Genomic DNA, 18,211 nt, shown 5'->3' on the forward strand with positions numbered 1-18,211 from the left:
TGCTGAATCGTGTTACAGATCCAGCGAGCAATAGTCTGCTTTGAAGCAGGGCCGCCAACCTTGTTGGCTGCATACAGGACAAACAGTGCTTCTGTTTTTCTGATCCTAGCCGTTCTGGCCACGTAAATTTTCAAAGCCCTGACCACATCAAGGGACTCTGAATCCTCCAAGTCATGTGTAGCCACAGGCACGACAATAGGTTGGTTCATATGAAAGGATGAGACCACCTTAGGTAGGAATTGAGGACGGGTCCGCAACTCCGCTCTATCCATATGGAAAACCAGATAGGGGTTTTTATGTGATAAAGCCGCCAATTCCGAAACTCGCCTAGACGAAGCCAAGGCTAACAACATGACCACCTTCCAGGTGAGATATTTCAACTCCACTGTTTTAAGTGGTTCAAACCAATGTGACTTAAGGAAACTTAACACCACGTTAAGGTCCCAAGGCGCCACCGGAGGTACAAAAGGAGGCTGAATATGCAGTACTCCCTTCACAAAAGTCTGTACTTCAGGTAAAGAGGCCAATTCCTTTTGAAAGAAAATGGATAAGGCCGAAATCTGAACTTTAATGGAGCCTAATTTTAGGCCCAAATTCACTCCAGTTTGTAGGAAGTGAAGAAAACGGCCTAGATGGAATTCTTCCGTAGGAGCATTCCTGGCCTCACACCAAGAAACATATTTTCGCCATATTCGGTGATAATGTTTAGACGTCACGTCCTTCCTAGCCTTTATTAGCGTAGGAATGACCTCATCCGGAATACCTTTTTCCGCTAGGATCCGGCGTTCAACCGCCATGCCGGCAAACGCAGCCGCGGTAAGTCTTGGAACAGACAGGGACCTTGTTGTAACAGGTCCTACCTTAGAGGAAGAGGCCACGGATCTTCTGTGAGCATTTCTTGCAGATCCGGATACCAGGTCCTTCGTGGCCAATCTGGAACAATGAGAATTGTTCTCACTCCTCTTTTTCTTATTATCCTCAACACCTTGGGTATGAGAGGAAGAGGAGGAAACACATATACCGACTGGAACACCCACGGTGTCACTAGGGCGTCCACAGCTACCGCCTGAGGGTCTCTTGACCTGGCGCAATACCTTTGTAACTTTTTGTTGAGACGGGATGCCATCATGTCTATTTGGGGTAGTCCCCACCGACTTGCAATCTGCGCAAAGACTTCCTGATGAAGTCCCCACTCTCCCGGATGCAGATCGTGTCTGCTGAGGAAGTCTGCTTCCCAGTTGTCCACTCCCGGAATGAACACTGCTGACAGAGCGCTTACATGATTCTCCGCCCAGCGAAGAATTCTGGTGGCTTCCGCCATTGCCACTCTGCTCCTTGTGCCGCCTTGGCGGTTTACATGAGCTACTGCGGTTATGTTGTCTGACTGGATCAGAACTAGTCGATTGCGAAGTAAGATCTCCGCTTGACGTAGGGAGTTGTATATGGCCCTTAGTTCCAGGATGTTGATGTGAAGACAAGTCTCTTGACTTCACCAAAGTCCTTGGAAATTTCTTCCCTGTGTGACTGCTCCCCAACCTCGGAGGCTCGCGTCCGTGGTCACCAGGATCCAGTCCTGAATGCCGAACCTGCGGCCCTCTAGAAGGTGAGCACTGTTTAGCCACCACAGGAGAGATACTCTGGCCCTGGGGGACAGGGTGATCCGCTGATACAATTGCAGATGTGACCAGGACCATTTGTCCCATAGGTCCCATTGGAAAGTCCTTCCATGGAATCTGCCGTATGGAATGGCTTTGTATGTTGCCACCATCTTTCCCAGAACTTGAGTGCAATGATGTACTGACACTTGTTTTGGTTTCAACAGGTTCATGACTAGAGTCATGAGTTCCTGCGCTTTTTCCGTCGGAAGAAAAAATAAGATTTTACTTACCGATAAATCTATTTCTCGTAGTCCGTAGTGGATGCTGGGGACTCCGTCAGGACCATGGGGATTAGCGGCTCCGCAGGAGACAGGGCACAAAAATAAAGCTTTAGGATCAGGTGGTGTGCACTGGCTCCTCCCCCTATGACCCTCCTCCAAGCCTCAGTTAGGATACTGTGCCCGGACGAGCGTACACAATAAGGAAGGATTTTGAATCCCGGGTAAGACTCATACCAGCCACACCAATCACACCGTACAACTTGTGATCTGAACCCAGTTAACAGTATGACAACGTAGGAGCCTCTGAACAGACGGCTCACAACAAGAGCAACCCGATTTTTTTGTAACAATAACTATGTACAAGTATTGCAGACAATCCGCACTTGGGATGGGCGCCCAGCATCCACTACGGACTACGAGAAATAGATTTATCGGTAAGTAAAATCTTATTTTCTCTAAACGTCCTAGTGGATGCTGGGGACTCCGTCAGGACCATGGGGATTATACCAAAGCTCCCAAACGGGCGGGAGAGTGCGGATGACTCTGCAGCACCGAATGAGAGAACTCCAGGTCCTCTTTAGCCAGGGTATCAAATTTGTAGAATTTGACAAACGTGTTCTCCCCCGACCACGTAGCTGCTCGGCAGAGTTGTAATGCCGAGACCCCTCGGGCAGCCGCCCAGGATGAGCCCACCTTCCTTGTGGAATGGGCCTTGACAGATTTAGGCTGTGGCAGGCCTGCCACAGAATGTGCAAGTTGAATTGTGCTACAAATCCAACGAGCAATCGTCTGCTTAGAAGCAGGAGCACCCAGCTTGTTGGGTGCATACAGTATAAACAGCGAGTCAGATTTTCTGACTCCAGCCGTCCTTGAAATATATATTTTCAATGCCCGGACAACGTCCAGCAACTTGGAATCCTCCAAATCGCTAGTAGCCGCAGGCACCACAATAGGCTGGTTCAGGTGAAACGCTGACACCACCTTAGGCAGAAAATGAGGACGCGTCCGCAGTTCTGCCCTGTCCGAACGGAAAATCAGATATGGGCTTTTATACGATAAAGCCGCCAATTCTGACACTCTCCTGGCTGAAGCCAGGGCCAGTAGCATGGTTACTTTCCATGTAAGATATTTCAAATCCGCCGATTTGAGTGGCTCAAACCAATGGGATTTGAGAAAATCCAAAACTACATTAAGGTCCCACGGAGCCACTGGGGGCACAATCGGGGGCTGTATATGTAGTACTCCTTTTACAAAAGTCTGGACTTCAGGAACTGAAGCCAATTCTTTCTGGAAGAAAATCGACAGGGCCGAAATTTGAACCTTAATGGACCCCAACTTGAGGCCCATAGACAATCCTGTTTGCAGGAAATGTAGGAATCGACCCAATTGAAATTCCTCCGTGGGGGCCTTCCTGGCCTCGCACCACGCAACATATTTTCTCCAAATGCGGTGATAATGTTGTGCAGTCACCTCCTTCCTGGCTTTAACCAGTGTAGGGATGACCTCTTCCGGAATGCCTTTTTCCCTTAGAATTCGGCGTTCAACCGCCACGCCGTCAAACGCAGCCGCGGTAAGTCTTGGAATAGACACGGTCCCTGCTGAATCAGGTCCCGTCTTAGAGGTAGAGGCCACGGATTTTCCGTGAGCATCTCCTGAAGTTCCGGGTACCAAGTTCTTCTTGGCCAATCCGGAGCCACGAGTATCGTTCTTACTCCCCTTTGCCGTATAATTCTCAGTACTTTGGGTATGAGAGGCAGAGGAGGAAACACATACACTGACTGGAACACCCACGGTGTTACCAGAGCGTCCACAGCTATTGCCTGAGGGTCTCTTGACCTGGCGCAATACCTGTCCAGTTTTTTGTTGAGGCGAGACGCCATCATATCCACCTTTGGTTTTTCCCAACGGTTCACAATCATGTGGAAGACTTCTGGATGAAGTCCCCACTCTCCAAAATGTAGATCGTGTCTGCTGAGGAAGTCTGCTTCCCAGTTGTCCACTCCCGGAATGAACACTGCTGACAGTGCTATCACATGATCTTCTGCCCAGCGAAGAATCCTTGCAGCTTCTGCCATTGCTCTCCTGCTTCTTGTGCCGCCCTGTCTGTTTACGTGGGCGACTGCCGTGATGTTGTCCGACTGGATCAACACCGGCCGACCCTGAAGCAGGGGTTTTGCCAGGCTTAGAGCATTGTAAATCGCTCTTAGCTCCAGTATATTTATGTGAAGAGACATCTCCAGGCTTGACCATACTCCCTGGAAGTTTCTTCCCTGTGTGACCGCTCCCCAGCCTCTCAGACTGGCATCCGTGGTCACCACGGCCTTCTAACAGATGATCACTCTGTAACCACCACAGAAGAGACACCCTTGTCCGTGGCGATAAGGTTATCCGCTGATGCATCTGCAGATGCGATCCGGACCATTTGTCCAGCAGATCCCACTGAAAAGTTCGTGCGTGGAATCTGCCGAATGGGATTGCTTCGTAAGAAGCCACCATCTTTCCCAGGACTCTTGTGCATTGATGCACAGACACTTTTCCTGGTTTTAGGAGGTTCCTGACAAGTTCGGATAACTCCCTGGCTTTCTCCTCCGGAAGAAACACCTTTTTCTGAACCGTGTCCAGAATCATTCCCAGGAACAGCAGACGTGTTGTCGGGGTCAACTGAGATTTTGGGAAATTCAGAATCCACCCGTGTTGTTGCAGCACTACTTGGGTTAGTGCTACTCCGTCCTCCAGCTGTTCTCTGGACCTTGCCCTTATCAGGAGATCGTCCAAGTAAGGGATAATTAATACGCCTTTTCTTCGTAGAAGAAACATCATTTCGGCCATTACCTTGGTAAAGACCCGAGGTGCCGTGGACAATCCAAACGGCAGCGTCTGAAACTGATAATGACAGTTTTGCACCACGAACCTGAGGTACCCTTGATGTGAAGGGCAAATTGGGACATGCAGGTAAGCATCCTTGATGTCCAGGGACACCATAAAGTCCCCTTCTTCCAGATTCGCTATCACTGCTCTGAGTGACTCCATCTTGAACTTGAATTTTTGTATGTACAGGTTCAAAGATTTCAGATTTAGAATAGGTCTTACCGAGCCGTCCGGCTTCGGTACCACAAATAGTGTGGAATAATACCCCTTTCCCTGTTGTAGGAGGGGTACCTTGACTATCACCTGCTGAGAATACAGCTTGTGAATGGCTTCCAATACCGTCGCCCTGTCTGAGGGAGACGTTGGCAGAGCAGACTTTAGGAACCGGCGAGGGGGAGACTTCTCGAATTCCAACCTGTAACCCTGAGATATTATCTGCAGGATCCCGGGGTCCACCTGTGAGCAAGCCCACTGCGCGCTGAAATTCTTGAGTCGACCCCCCACCGTTTCTGAGTCCGCTTGTAAAGCCCCAGCGTCATGCTGAGGGCTTTGCAGAACCCGCGGAGGGCTTCTGTTCCTGGGAAGGAGCTGCTTGCTGCCCTCTTTTACCCTTTCCTCTGCCTCGGGGCAGATATGACTGTCCTTTTGCCCGCTTGTTCTTATAGGACCGAAAGGACTGCGGCTGAAAAGACGGTGTCTTTTTCTGTTGGAAGAGGGTCTGAGGTAAAAAGGTGGATTTCCCGGCCGTTGCCGTGGCCACCAGATCCGATAGACCGACGCCAAATAATTCCTCCCCTTTATACGGCAATACTTCCATATGCCGTTTGGAATCCGCATCACCTGACCACTGTCGTGTCCATAAACTTCTTCTGGCAGATATGGACATCGCACTTACTCTCGATGCCAGAGTGCAAATATCCCTCTGAGCATCTCGCATATAAAGAAAAGCATCCTTTAATTGCTCTAAAGTCTGTAAAATACTGTCCCTGTCCAGGGTATCAATATTTTCAGTCAGGGAATCCGACCAGACCACCCCAGCACTGCACATCCAGGCTGAGGCGATGGCTGGTCGCAGTATAACACCAGTATGTGTGTATATACTTTTTAGGGTAGTTTCCAGCCTCCTATCAGCTGGATCCTTGAGGGCGGCCGTATCAGGAGACGGTAACGCCACTTGTTTTGATAAGCGTGTGAGCGCCTTATCCACCTTAGGGGGTGTTTCCCAGCGCGCCCTAACCTCTGGCGGGAAAGGGTATAATGCCAATAACTTTTTTGAAATTAGCACTTTTCTATCTGGGTTAACCCACGCTTCATCACATACATCATTCAATTCCTCTGATTCAGGAAAAAATACAGGTAGTTTTTTCACCCCCCACATAATACCCCTTTTTGTGGTACTTGCAGTATCAGAGATATGCAAAGCCTCCTTCATTGTCGTGATCATATAACGTGTGGCCCTACTTGAAAATACGTTTGTTTCTTCACCGTCGACACTAGATTCAGTGTCCGTGTCTGGGTCTGTGTCGACCGACTGAGGTAAAGGGCGTTTTACAGCCCCTGACGGTGTCTGAGACGCCTGGGCAGGTACCAACTGGTTTTCCGGCCGTCTCATGTCGTCAACTGATTTTTGTAATGTGCTGACATTATCACGTAATTCCATAAACAAAACCATCCATTCCGGTGTCGACTCCCTGGGGGGTGACATCACCATTATCGGCAATTGCTCTGCCTCCACACCAACATCGTCCTCATACATGTCGACACACACGTACCGACACACAGCAGACACACAGGGAATGCTCTATTGAAGACAGGACCCCACTAGCCCTTTGGGGAGACAGAGGGAGAGTTTGCCAGCACACACCCAAGCGTTATAATATATATGGGAACAACCTTATATAATAAGAATTTACTTACCGATAATTCTATTTCTCGGAGTCCGTAGTGGATGCTGGGGTTCCTGAAAGGACCATGGGGAATAGCGGCTCCGCAGGAGACAGGGCACAAAAAGTAAAGCTTTTCCAGATCAGGTGGTGTGCACTGGCTCCTCCCCCTATGACCCTCCTCCAGACTCCAGTTAGGTACTGTGCCCGGACGAGCGTACACAATAAGGGAGGATTTTGAATCCCGGGTAAGACTCATACCAGCCACACCAATCACACCGTACAACTTGTGATCTAAACCCAGTTAACAGTATGATAACAGAGGAGCCTCTGAAAGATGGCTCCCTAAACAATAACCCGAATTAGTTAACAATAACTATGTACAAGTATTGCAGATAATCCGCACTTGGGATGGGCGCCCAGCATCCACTACGGACTCCGAGAAATAGAATTATCGGTAAGTAAATTCTTATTTTCTCTATCGTCCTAGTGGATGCTGGGGTTCCTGAAAGGACCATGGGGATTATACCAAAGCTCCCAAACGGGCGGGAGAGTGCGGATGACTCTGCAGCACCGAATGAGAGAACTCCAGGTCCTCCTTTGCCAGGGTATCAAATTTGTAGAATTTTACAAACGTGTTCTCCCCTGACCACGTAGCTGCTCGGCAGAGTTGTAATGCCGAGACCCCTCGGGCAGCCGCCCAAGATGAGCCCACCTTCCTTGTGGAATGGGCCTTAACAGATTTAGGCTGTGGCAGGCCTGCCACAGAATGTGCAAGTTGAATTGTGTTACAAATCCAACGAGCAATCGACTGCTTAGAAGCAGGCGCACCCAACTTGTTGGGTGCATACAGTATAAACAGCGAGTCAGATTTTCTGACTCCAGCCGTCCTTGAAATGTATATTTTTAAAGCTCTGACAACGTCCAACAACTTGGAGTCCTCCAAGTCGCTTGTAGCCGCAGGCACTACAATAGGCTGGTTCAGGTGAAACGCTGATACCACCTTAGGGAGAAAATGCGGACGCGTCCGCAGCTCTGCCCTATCCGAATGGAAAATTAAATAAGGGCTTTTATAAGATAAGGCCGCCAGTTCAGATACTCTCCTGGCGGACGCCAGGGCCAGTAACATAGTCACTTTCCATGTGAGATATTTCAAATCCACATTTTTTAGTGGTTCAAACCAATGGGATTTGAGGAAATCTAAAACTACATTTAGATCCCACGGTGCCACCGGAGGCACCACAGGAGGCTGTATATGCAGTACTCCTTTGACAAAAGTCTGGACCTCAGGAACTGAGGCCAATTCTTTTTGGAAGAATATTGACAGGGCCGAAATTTGAACCTTAATAGATCCCAATTTGAGACCCATAGACAATCCTGATTGCAGGAAATGTAGGAAACGACCCAGTTGAAATTCCTCCGTCGGAGCACTCCGATCCTCGCACCACGCAACATATTTCCGCCAAATGCGGTGATAATGCTTCGCGGTGACTTCCTTTCTTGCCTTAATCAAGGTAGGAATGACTTCTTCTGGAATGCCTTTTCCTTTTAGGATCTGGCGTTCAACCGCCATGCCGTCAAACGCAGCCGCGGTAAGTCTTGGAATAGACACGGTCCCTGCTGAAGCAGGTCCTGTCTTAGAGGTAGAGGCCACGGATCGTCCGTGACCATCTCTTGAAGTTCCGGGTACCAAGACCTTCTTGGCCAATCCGGAGCCACTAGTATCGTTCTTACTCCGCTTTGCCGTATGATTCTCAATACCTTTGGTATGAGAGGCAGAGGAGGAAACACATACACCGACTGGTACACCCAAGGTGTTACCAGCGCGTCCACAGCTATTGCCTGCGGATCTCTTGACCTGGCGCAATACCTGTCCAGTTTTTTGTTGAGGCGAGACGCCATCATGTCCACCATTGGTCTTTCCCAACGGTTTATTAGCATGTGGAAAACTTCTGGATGAAGTCCCCACTCTCCCGGGTGAAGATCGTGTCTGCTGAGGAAGTCTGCTTCCCAGTTGTCCACTCCCGGGATGAACACTGCTGACAGTGCTATCACGTGATTCTCCGCCCAGCGAAGGATCCTGGCAGCTTCTGCCATTGCACTCCTGCTTCTTGTGCCGCCCTGTCTGTTTACATGGGCGACTGCCGTGATGTTGTCCGACTGGATCAACACCGGTCTTCCTTGAAGCAGAGGTTCCGCCTGGCTTAGAGCATTGTAGATTGCTCTTAGTTCCAGAATGTTTATGTGAAGAGACTTTTCCAGGCTCGACCACACTCCCTGGAAGTTTCTTCCTTGTGTGACTGCTCCCCAGCCTCTCAGGCTGGGGTCCGTGGTCACCAGGATCCAATCCTGTATGCCGAATCTGCGGCCCTCCAATAGATGAGCCCTCTACAACCACCACAGAAGAGATACCCTTGTCCTTGGAGACAGGGTTATCCGCAGGTGCATCTGAAGATGCGTGCATTGATGTACAGACACCTTTCCTGGTTTTAGGAGATTCCTGACCAGGTCGGATAACTCCTTGGCTTTTTCCTCGGGAAGAAAAACCTTTTTCTGAACCGTGTCCAGAATCATCCCTAGGAACAGCAGACGAGTTGTCGGCATTAATTGGGATTTTGGAATATTCAGAATCCATCCGTGCTGCTTTAGCACCTCTTGAGATATTGCTAATCCCATCTCTAGCTGTTCTCTGGACCTTGCCCTTATTAGGAGATCGTCCAAGTATGGGATAATTAATACGCCTTTTCTTCGAAGAAGAATCATCATCTCGGCCATTACCTTTGTAAAGACCCGAGGTGCCGTGGACAAACCAAACGGCAGCGTCTGAAACTGATAGTGACAGTTTTGTACAACGAACCTGAGGTACCCCTGGTGTGAGGGGTAAATTGGAACGTGGAGATACGCATCCTTGATGTCCAAGGATACCATAAAGTCCCCTTCTTCCAGGTTCGCTATCACTGCTCTGAGTGACTCCATCTTGAACTTGAACTTCTTTATGTACAGGTTCAAGGACTTCAGATTTAGAATAGGCCTTACCGAGCCATCCGGCTTCGGTACCACAAATAGAGTGGAATAATACCCCTTCCCTTGTTGTAGAAGAGGTACCTTGACTATCACCTGCTGAGAGTACAGCTTGTGAATGGCTTCCAAAACCGTCTCCCTTTCGGAAGGGGACGTTGGTAAAGCAGACTTCAGGAAACGTCGAGGTGGATCTGTCTCTAATTCCAACCTGTACCCCTGAGATATTATCTGCAGGATCCAGGGATCTACCTGCGAGTGAGCCCACTGCGCGCTGTAATTTTTGAGACGACCTCCCACCGTCCCCGAGTCCGCTTGAGAAGCCCCAGCGTCATGCTGAGGCTTTTGTAGAAGCCGGGGAGGGCTTCTGTTCCTGGGAAGGAGCTGCCTGTTGCTGTTTCTTCCCTCGACCTCTGCCTCGTGGCAGATATGAATAGCCCTTTGCTCTCTTATTTTTAAAGGAACGAAAGGGCTGCGGTTGAAAAGTCGGTGCCTTTTTCTGTTGGGGAGTGACTTGAGGTAGAAAGGTGGATTTCCCGGCTGTAGCCGTGGCCACCAAATCTGATAGACCGACTCCAAATAACTCCTCCCCTTTATACGGCAAAACTTCCATATGCCGTTTTGAATCCGCATCGCCTGTCCACTGTCGCGTCCATAAAGCTCTTCTGGCCGAAATGGACATAGCACTTACCCGTGATGCCAGTGTGCAGATATCCCTCTGTGCATCACGCATATAAAGAAATGCATCCTTTATTTGTTCTAACGACAGTAAAATATTGTCCCTGTCCAGGGTATCAATATTTTCAATCAGGGACTCTGACCAAACTACCCCAGCACTGCACATCCAGGCAGTCGCTATAGCTGGTCGTAGTATAACACCTGCATGTGTGTATATACTTTTTTGGATATTTTCCATCCTCCTATCTGATGGATCTTTAAGTGCGGCCGTCTCAGGAGAAGGTAACGCCACTTGTTTTGATAAGCGTGTTAGCGCCTTGTCCACCCTAGGAGGTGTTTCCCAGCGCTCCCTAACCTCTGGCGGGAAAGGGTATAATGCCAATAATTTCTTTGAAATTATCAGCTTTTTATCAGGGGCAACCCACGCTTCATCACACACGTCATTTAATTCTTCTGATTCAGGAAAAACTATAGGTAGTTTTTTCACACCCCACATAATACCCTGTTTAGTGGTACCTGTAGTATCAGCTAAATGTAACGCCTCCTTCATTGCCAAAATCATATAACGTGTGGCCCTACTGGAAAATACGGTTGATTCGTCACCGTCACCACTGGAATCAGTGCCTGTGTCTGGGTCTGTGTCGACCGACTGAGGCAAAGGGCGTTTTACAGCCCCTGACGGTGTTTGAGGCGCCTGGACAGGCACTAATTGATTGTCCGGCCGCCTCATGTCGTCAAACGACTGCTTTAGCGTGTTGACACTATCCCGTAATTCCATAAATAAAGGCATCCATTCTGGTGTCGACCCCCTAGGAGGTGACATCCCCATATTTGGCAATTGCTCCGCCTCCACACCAATATCGTCCTCATACATGTCGACACACACGTACCGACACACAGCAGACACACAGGGAATGCTCTAAACGAAGACAGGACCCACTAGCCCTTTGGGGAGACAGAGGGAGAGTCTGCCAGCACACACCAAAAAGCGCTATATATGACAGGGATAGCCTTATAATAAGTGCTCCCTTATAGCTGCTTTATATATATATCAAGATATTGCCATTAAATTTGCCCCCCCTCTCTGTTTTACCCTGTTTCTGTAGTGCAGTGCAGGGGAGAGACCTGGGAGCCGTCCTGACCAGCGGAGCTGTGAGAGGAAATGGCGCCGTGTGCTGAGGAGATAGGCCCCGCCCCTTTTTCGGCGGGCTCGTCTCCCGCTGTTTTGTGAATACAGGCAGGGGTTAAATATCTCCATATAGCCTCTGGGGGCTATATGTGAGGTATTTTTAGCCTTTATATAGGTTTACATTTGCCTCCCAGGGCGCCCCCCCCCAGCGCCCTGCACCCTCAGTGACTGCGTGTGAAGTGTGCTGAGAGGAAAATGGCGCACAGCTGCAGTGCTGTGCGCTACCTTTAGAAGACTGCAGGAGTCTTCAGCCGCCGATTCTGGACCTCTTCTTACTTCAGCATCTGCAAGGGGGCCGGCGGCGCGGCTCCGGTGACCATCCAGGCTGTACCTGTGATCGTCCCTCTGGAGCTGATGTCCAGTAGCCAAGAAGCCAATCCATCCTGCACGCAGGTGAGTTCACTTCTTCTCCCCTCTGTCCCTTGTTGCAGTGATCCTGTTGCCAGCAGGAATCACTGTAAAATAAAAAACCTAAGCTAAACTTTCTCTAAGCAGCTCTTTATGAGAGCCACCTAGAATTGCACCCTTCTCGGCCGGGCACAAAAATCTAACTGGAGTCTGGAGGAGGGTCATAGGGGGAGGAGCCAGTGCACACCACCTGATCTGGAAAAGCTTTACTTTTTGTGCCCTGTCTCCTGCGGAGCCGCTATTCCCCATGGTCCTTTCAGGAACCCCAGCATCCACTAGGACGATAGAGAAAAGTGTTGTATCCTTATAGCAGCTTAAATATATAAAATATCGCCAAAAAAAGTGCCCCCCCTCTCTGTTTTACCCTGTTTCTGTAGTGCAGGGGAGAGTCCTGGGAGCCTTCCTCACAGCGGAGCTGAGCAGGAAAATGGCGCTGTGTGCTGAGGAGAATAAGCCCCGCCCCCTATTCCGGCGGGCTTTTCTCCCGGAGTTTGAGATATCTGGCAGGGGTTAAATACATCCATATAGCCTCAAGGGCTATATGTGATGTATTTTTTAGCCATAAAAAGTATTATACATTGCTGCCCAGGGCGCCCCCAGCAGCGCCCTGCACCCTCCGTGACCTAATGGTGTGAAGTGTGTGACAACAATGGCGCACAGCTGCAGTGCTGTGCGCTACCTTCATGAAGACTGAAGAGCCTTCTGCCGCCGGTTTCTGGACCTTCAATCTTCAGCATCTGCAAGGGGGGTCGGCGGCGCGGCACCGGGACGAACCCCAGGGTGAGACCTGTGTTCCGACTCCCTCTGGAGCTAATGGTGTCCAGTAGCCTAAGAAGCCAATCCATCCTGCACGCAGGTGAGTTGAACTTCTCTCCCCTAAGTCCCTCGATGCAGTGAGCCTGTTGCCAGCAGGACTCACTGAAAATAAAAAACCTAAAACTTTTTCTAAGCAGCTCCTTAAGAGAGCCACCTAGATTGCACCCTGCTCGGACGGGCACAAAAACCTAACTGAGGCTTGGAGGAGGGTCATAGGGGGAGGAGCCAGTGCACACCACCTGATCCTAAAGCTTTATTTTTGTGCCCTGTCTCCTGCGGAGCCGCTAATCCCAATGGTCCTGACGGAGTCCCCAGCATCCACTAGGACGTTTAGAGAAACCCTTTTCTGGTCTGTGTCCAGAATCATGCCCAAGATGGGCAGACAAGTTGTAGGATTCAGCTGCGACTTTGGAATATTGAGAATCCAGCCGTGTCGTGTAACACATTCAGTGAAAGTGATACGCTGTTCAGCAACTTCTCCCGTGATCTCGCTTTTATGAGGAGATCGTCCAAGTACAGGATAATTGTGACACCCTGCTTGCGCAGGAGCGCCATCATTTCCGCCATTACCTTGGTGAAAATTCTCGGGGCCGTGGAAAGCTCAAACGGCAACGTCTGAAATTGGTAATGACAATCCTGTACCGCAAATCTCAGGTACGCCTGATGAGGAGGATATATGGGGACATGCAGGTATGCATCCTTTATGTCCAGAGATACCAAAAAATCTCCCCCTTCTAGGCTGGCGATGACCGCCCTGAGCGATTCCATTCTGAACTTGAACCGTTTTAAGTAAAGGTTCAGGGATTTTAAATTTAAAATGGGTCTGACCGAACCGTCCGGTTTCGGAACCACAAACAAACAGAGTTGAGTAGTACCCCTGCCCTCTTTGAAGCAGGGGAACATCTAGCACCACTTGTAGAAGACACAATTTGTGAATCGCATGTAACACTATCTCCCTTTCCAGGGGTTATTTCGGTAGGGCAGATTTGAAAAAACGTCGAGGAGGCACTTCTTATTTCAGCTTGTAACCCAAGCCATGGGCAATATTTCTATTGCCCATGGATCCACCTGTGAGTGGACCCAGACGTGGCTGAACAGTCGAAGATGTGCCCCCACAGGAGCTGACTCCATCAGGGGAGCCCCAGCGTCATGCGGTGGATTTTGCAGAGGCCGGGGAGGACTTCTGTTCCTGGGAACTAGCTGTGTTATGCAGCTTTTTCCCTCTGCCCTTACCTCTGGCAAGAAAGGACGATCCACGTGCTCTCTTGCTTTTATTGGAACGAAAGGACTGCATTTGATAATGAGGCGCTTTCTTAGAATATAAGGCAATAAATTTGATTTACCTGCCGTAGCCGTGGAGACGAGGTCCGAGAGTCCCTCTCCAAACAATTCCTCACCCTTGTAAAGCAACAACTCAATATGTCTCTTGGAGTCGGCATCACCAGTCCACTGTCGGGTCCATAAGACACGCCTAGCAGAAATAGACATAGCGTTTATCCTGGAACCCAGTAAACTAATGTCTCTTTGAGCATCCCTCATATACAAGACCGCATCTTTTATATGCCCTAGGGTCAATAAAATGGTATCCTTATCAAGAGTCTCAATATCCGTTGATAAGGAATCTGTCCATGCTGCTACAGCACTACAAACCCAGGCCGACGCAATAGCCGTTCTGAGTAACGTACCAGAATGTGTGTAAATGGACTTCAGGGTAACCTCCTGCTTGCGGTCAGCAGGATCCTTGAGGGTAGCCGTATCTTGGGATGGTAGCGCTATTTTTTTTGATAAGCGCGTCAAGGCCTTGTCCACCCTAGGGGAGGATTCACACAGTATCCTGTCCTGCGACGGGAAAAGGATACGCTGTTAGGATCCTTTTGGGAATCTGCAGTTTTTTGTCTGGAGTTTCCCACGCTTTTCACATACTTCGTTCAGCTCATGTGAGGAGGGAAAGGAGACCTCAGGTTTCTTTCCTTTATACATGTGTACCCTCGTGTCAGGGACAGGGGGTTCCTCAGTGATATGCAACACATCTTTTATTGCGATAATCATATCGAATACCTTTAGCCACCTTTGGCTGTAATTTTGTATCATCGTAAACGACACTGGAGTCTGAATCCGTGTCGGTATCTGTGTCAACTATTTGGGATAGTGGGCGCTTCTGAGACCCCGAAGGTCCCGGCGACATAGGGACAGGCATGGGTTGACTCCCTGACTGTGCCCCAGCTCCGGCTTTGTCTAGCCTTTTGTGCAATAAATTAACATTTGCACTTAAAACATTCCACATATCCATCCAGTCCGGCGTCGGCACCGCCGGCAGAGACCTAACATTCATAAACTCCCCCTCCTCCTTAGGTGAGCCCTCAGCCATGTCGACACACACGTACCGACACACCACACATACACAGGGAAGCTCTTTTCTGAAGACAGGTTCCCCACCAGGCCCTTTGGAGAGACAGAGAGAGAGAGTATGCCAGCACACACCCCAGCGCTTTATGACCCAGGAATAACACAGTAAATTAATGTTTACCCAGCAGCACTGTTTTATGTATCTGCGCCAATTATGTGCCCCCCCCCTCTACTTTAAAACCCTCTGTCACCGTGTGTCAAGCAGGGGAGAGTCCGGGGAGCTTCCTCTCAGCGGTGCTGTGGAGAAAAAATGGCGCTGGTGAGTGCTGAGGGAGAAGCCCCGCCCCCTCGGCGGCGGGCTTCTGTCCCGCTCAATTTTTTCAATATATGGCGGGGTCTCTTTTTATACATGTACAGTGCCCAGCTGTACATGTATATATACATCTGTGCCATAAGAGAGGTTTATATTGCTGCCGCGGGCGGGCCCCCCCCCCTGCGCCCTTACAGTGACCGGAGTGTGTGAGGTGAAGGGGAGCAATGGCGCACAGCTGCAGTGCTGTGCGTTACCTCAGTGAAGATCCAAGTGTCTTCTGCCGCCTCAGATGGGTCTTTTCCTCACATACTCACCCGACTTCTTTCTTCCGGCTCTGCGAGGAGGACGGCGGCGCGACTCTGGGACGGACGGCGAGGGTGAGACCTGCGTACCGATCCCTCTGGAGCTAATGGTGTCCAATAGCCTAAGAAACAGAGCCCTGAACTCAGAGAAGTGGGTCTGTTTCTCTCTCCTCAGTCCCTCGATGCAGGGAGTCTGTTGCCAGCAGGCTCCCTGAAAATAAAAAACCTAACAAAAATGCTTTTTTACAGGAAACTCAGGAGAGCTTCTGAAATGCACCCAGTCTCCACTGGACACAGTATCAAACTGAGGTCTGGAGGAGGGGCATAGAGGGAGGAGCCAGTGCACACCCAGAGTCAAAGTCTTTCTTAAAGTGCCCATGTTTCCTGCGGAGCCCGTCTATCCCCATGGTCCTTACGGAGTCCCAGCATCCTCTAGGACGTTAGAGAAAAACTCTGATACTCTATGGCGCGCCGTGATTTAAAAAAGTTTGGGAACCACTGGTCTAGTGTGTAAGAGGGGGTGGGGGGATTCAAATGCAGGCAAATCCTTCACCTGGCCGATTCTGCGCCGCACCAGAAGCGGTTTTTCAACAGCTGGTTCTAGCACAAAAGTATTTGTTACCCCAAATAAGGGAGCGAGCACTTTTGAACAGATCGGGCATTCAGCCGGCCGAAGGGTGCAATTTCTGCTTAAACGCTGCTGCAATTCGCACCCTCGCCGCCAATTGAATGCCCCCATAAGTCACCTCAGAGGTCTACATTCTGTGGTCCCATAGTATTACACAGTCACTTATCAACCCTACCGACATGGGAGTCTATTTACTAAGCGGTAGCCAACTACCCATCATGTTTAAGCTTAATACTTAAGAAAGGCAATGCTTTTATTAGCAATATGCAATAATAACCAACTCCTTTACCGTCGGGGCATATTATTAATTCCCGAACAAATCCAACCCATATGCTTAGTTCTGTTGTCTGTTAAACTTATGTTGCGCTGTAAACGCAAATGTACAACACAGCCCTATTGGGACAAAAGTGCTAAAATAATAACATTATCCCAGAAATTAACCCTTCTTCATATAGAAATTAAACAAAAAGACAATGTAATAAAGTATAACAAAGGTAAGGAAAGATAACTTGTGTGAGCTGCATTCTGGGGGGGGGACTGACTTGGGTAACTTGTTGCACTCCAGCTGTTGAACTACAAGTCCCAGAGGCTAAATGTCAGAACTTTTAGTTCCACAATAGGATGAATCATTTTTTGCTGCATATACATAATATAAAGGTGTGTAGATAAATATATATATATGTCTCTCTCTCATATATATATATATATATATATATATATATATATATATATTGCACATATACAGACACACAGTAACTTTTCAGCTGTCACCATTGCATATATGAGAGCACAACTAGTGACAGCAGTCAGCCAGCTCCCGGCCAGGTTTATTATACGGGGCAATTCCCAGGAAAGGGTCTGCATGAGCCCGGGGGTGCCTTGGAGCAGGACTGGGGAGGATTACCTGACTCCACCGCCTGCCTGGAGCAGCTGGGTGCCGGCTGCAAGGCCATGCCGGCTGTGTGGGAAGTATGGCGAGAGCGCCCTCCAGGCACAGGAGTTTGAGGCCTGCTTCTACTGTTGCTCGTTCCACGGTCTCATCCCGAGACTCCGCCCCCAAATTGTTCTATTACGTCAGCGCCACCTTGAAACTTCCGCGCAGCCAAGTAGTCCCTCAGAAAACCCGCTCCGCCTGACAGTAACCACGGCTCTACAGCAAGCTGCACAGCGGAAGACGAGCTGTAGCCGACGTGGGACGTTTTCTAAAGCCTACCGCAACGACCACGGAGGTTTATTCACAGAGACAGGCGGCTTGAGGAGACATGGTGTTGGTATCAGTGCGCGGCGGCGAAGCGCATCGCCCCATGGTGATAGAACACAATGGATTGTGACGTGCGGATGAACTCGCTAGGTTCTCAGCGGCTCGCGCCTTGTATGAACTACAACCCCCAGAATCCTTCACGGGAGATATACATTTATTATTAACCTGCATGTCCCGTGGAGTATTCTGGGGGTTGTAGTTGAAAATGGAAAGAATGCGTTGCTGCAGCAGGTTCTTTGCCCATTGTTCTCCTAGATGGCTGGGAAACTGTGAAGTTTAATTTTTTCTGTAGGTTACGGTGACGCCGCGGTCCAGAAGAAAGCAGAGGCTGCTGTGTGCGCTGTATAATAATAGTCACGCTAAAATATTCCAAGTCATTCCTTTGGTGCAAGCTTGTTGGAGGTCTTATGTGAGGATGTGCTGTGATTTATAGTTCTGCATGTTCCTTAAAGTTGTCCATAGCTCCTAACAATGTTTATTTGTAATGCTGTTAGATCCAGTAAGTTTCTAATATGTGTGACAATGAATTACACATTGCAGCCTATTGCAAAAGGCTCAGTCGTGGTTATTAGCAATTTTTATTTAGAAAGCGCCAACGTTTTATACAGCACTGGGCATTGAA

At 49.3% G+C, this 18,211-nt stretch overlaps 1 protein-coding gene across 2 annotated transcripts in view; it reads right to left on the reverse strand.

Annotated features, from left to right (window-relative positions):
• BRWD1 (bromodomain and WD repeat domain containing 1) overlaps positions 1-17,543 on the reverse strand; it is a 403,503-nt gene extending 385,960 nt beyond the window's left edge. Inside the window, exon 1 of one of the 2 annotated variants that reach the window (XM_063956583.1) lies at positions 17,233-17,536. In XM_063956583.1, coding sequence (XP_063812653.1) covers positions 17,233-17,281 — 49 coding nt within the window. In that variant the 5' untranslated portion in view covers positions 17,282-17,536. Of the gene's footprint in view, positions 1-17,232 lie in introns of both variants that reach the window. The other variant, XM_063956584.1, reaches the window with a different exon arrangement.
• Between the last annotated feature and the right edge of the window lie 668 nt (positions 17,544-18,211).

Source organism: Pseudophryne corroboree, chromosome 2 (assembly GCF_028390025.1).
Source record: "Pseudophryne corroboree isolate aPseCor3 chromosome 2, aPseCor3.hap2, whole genome shotgun sequence".
Lineage (NCBI taxonomy): Eukaryota > Metazoa > Chordata > Amphibia > Anura > Myobatrachidae > Pseudophryne > Pseudophryne corroboree.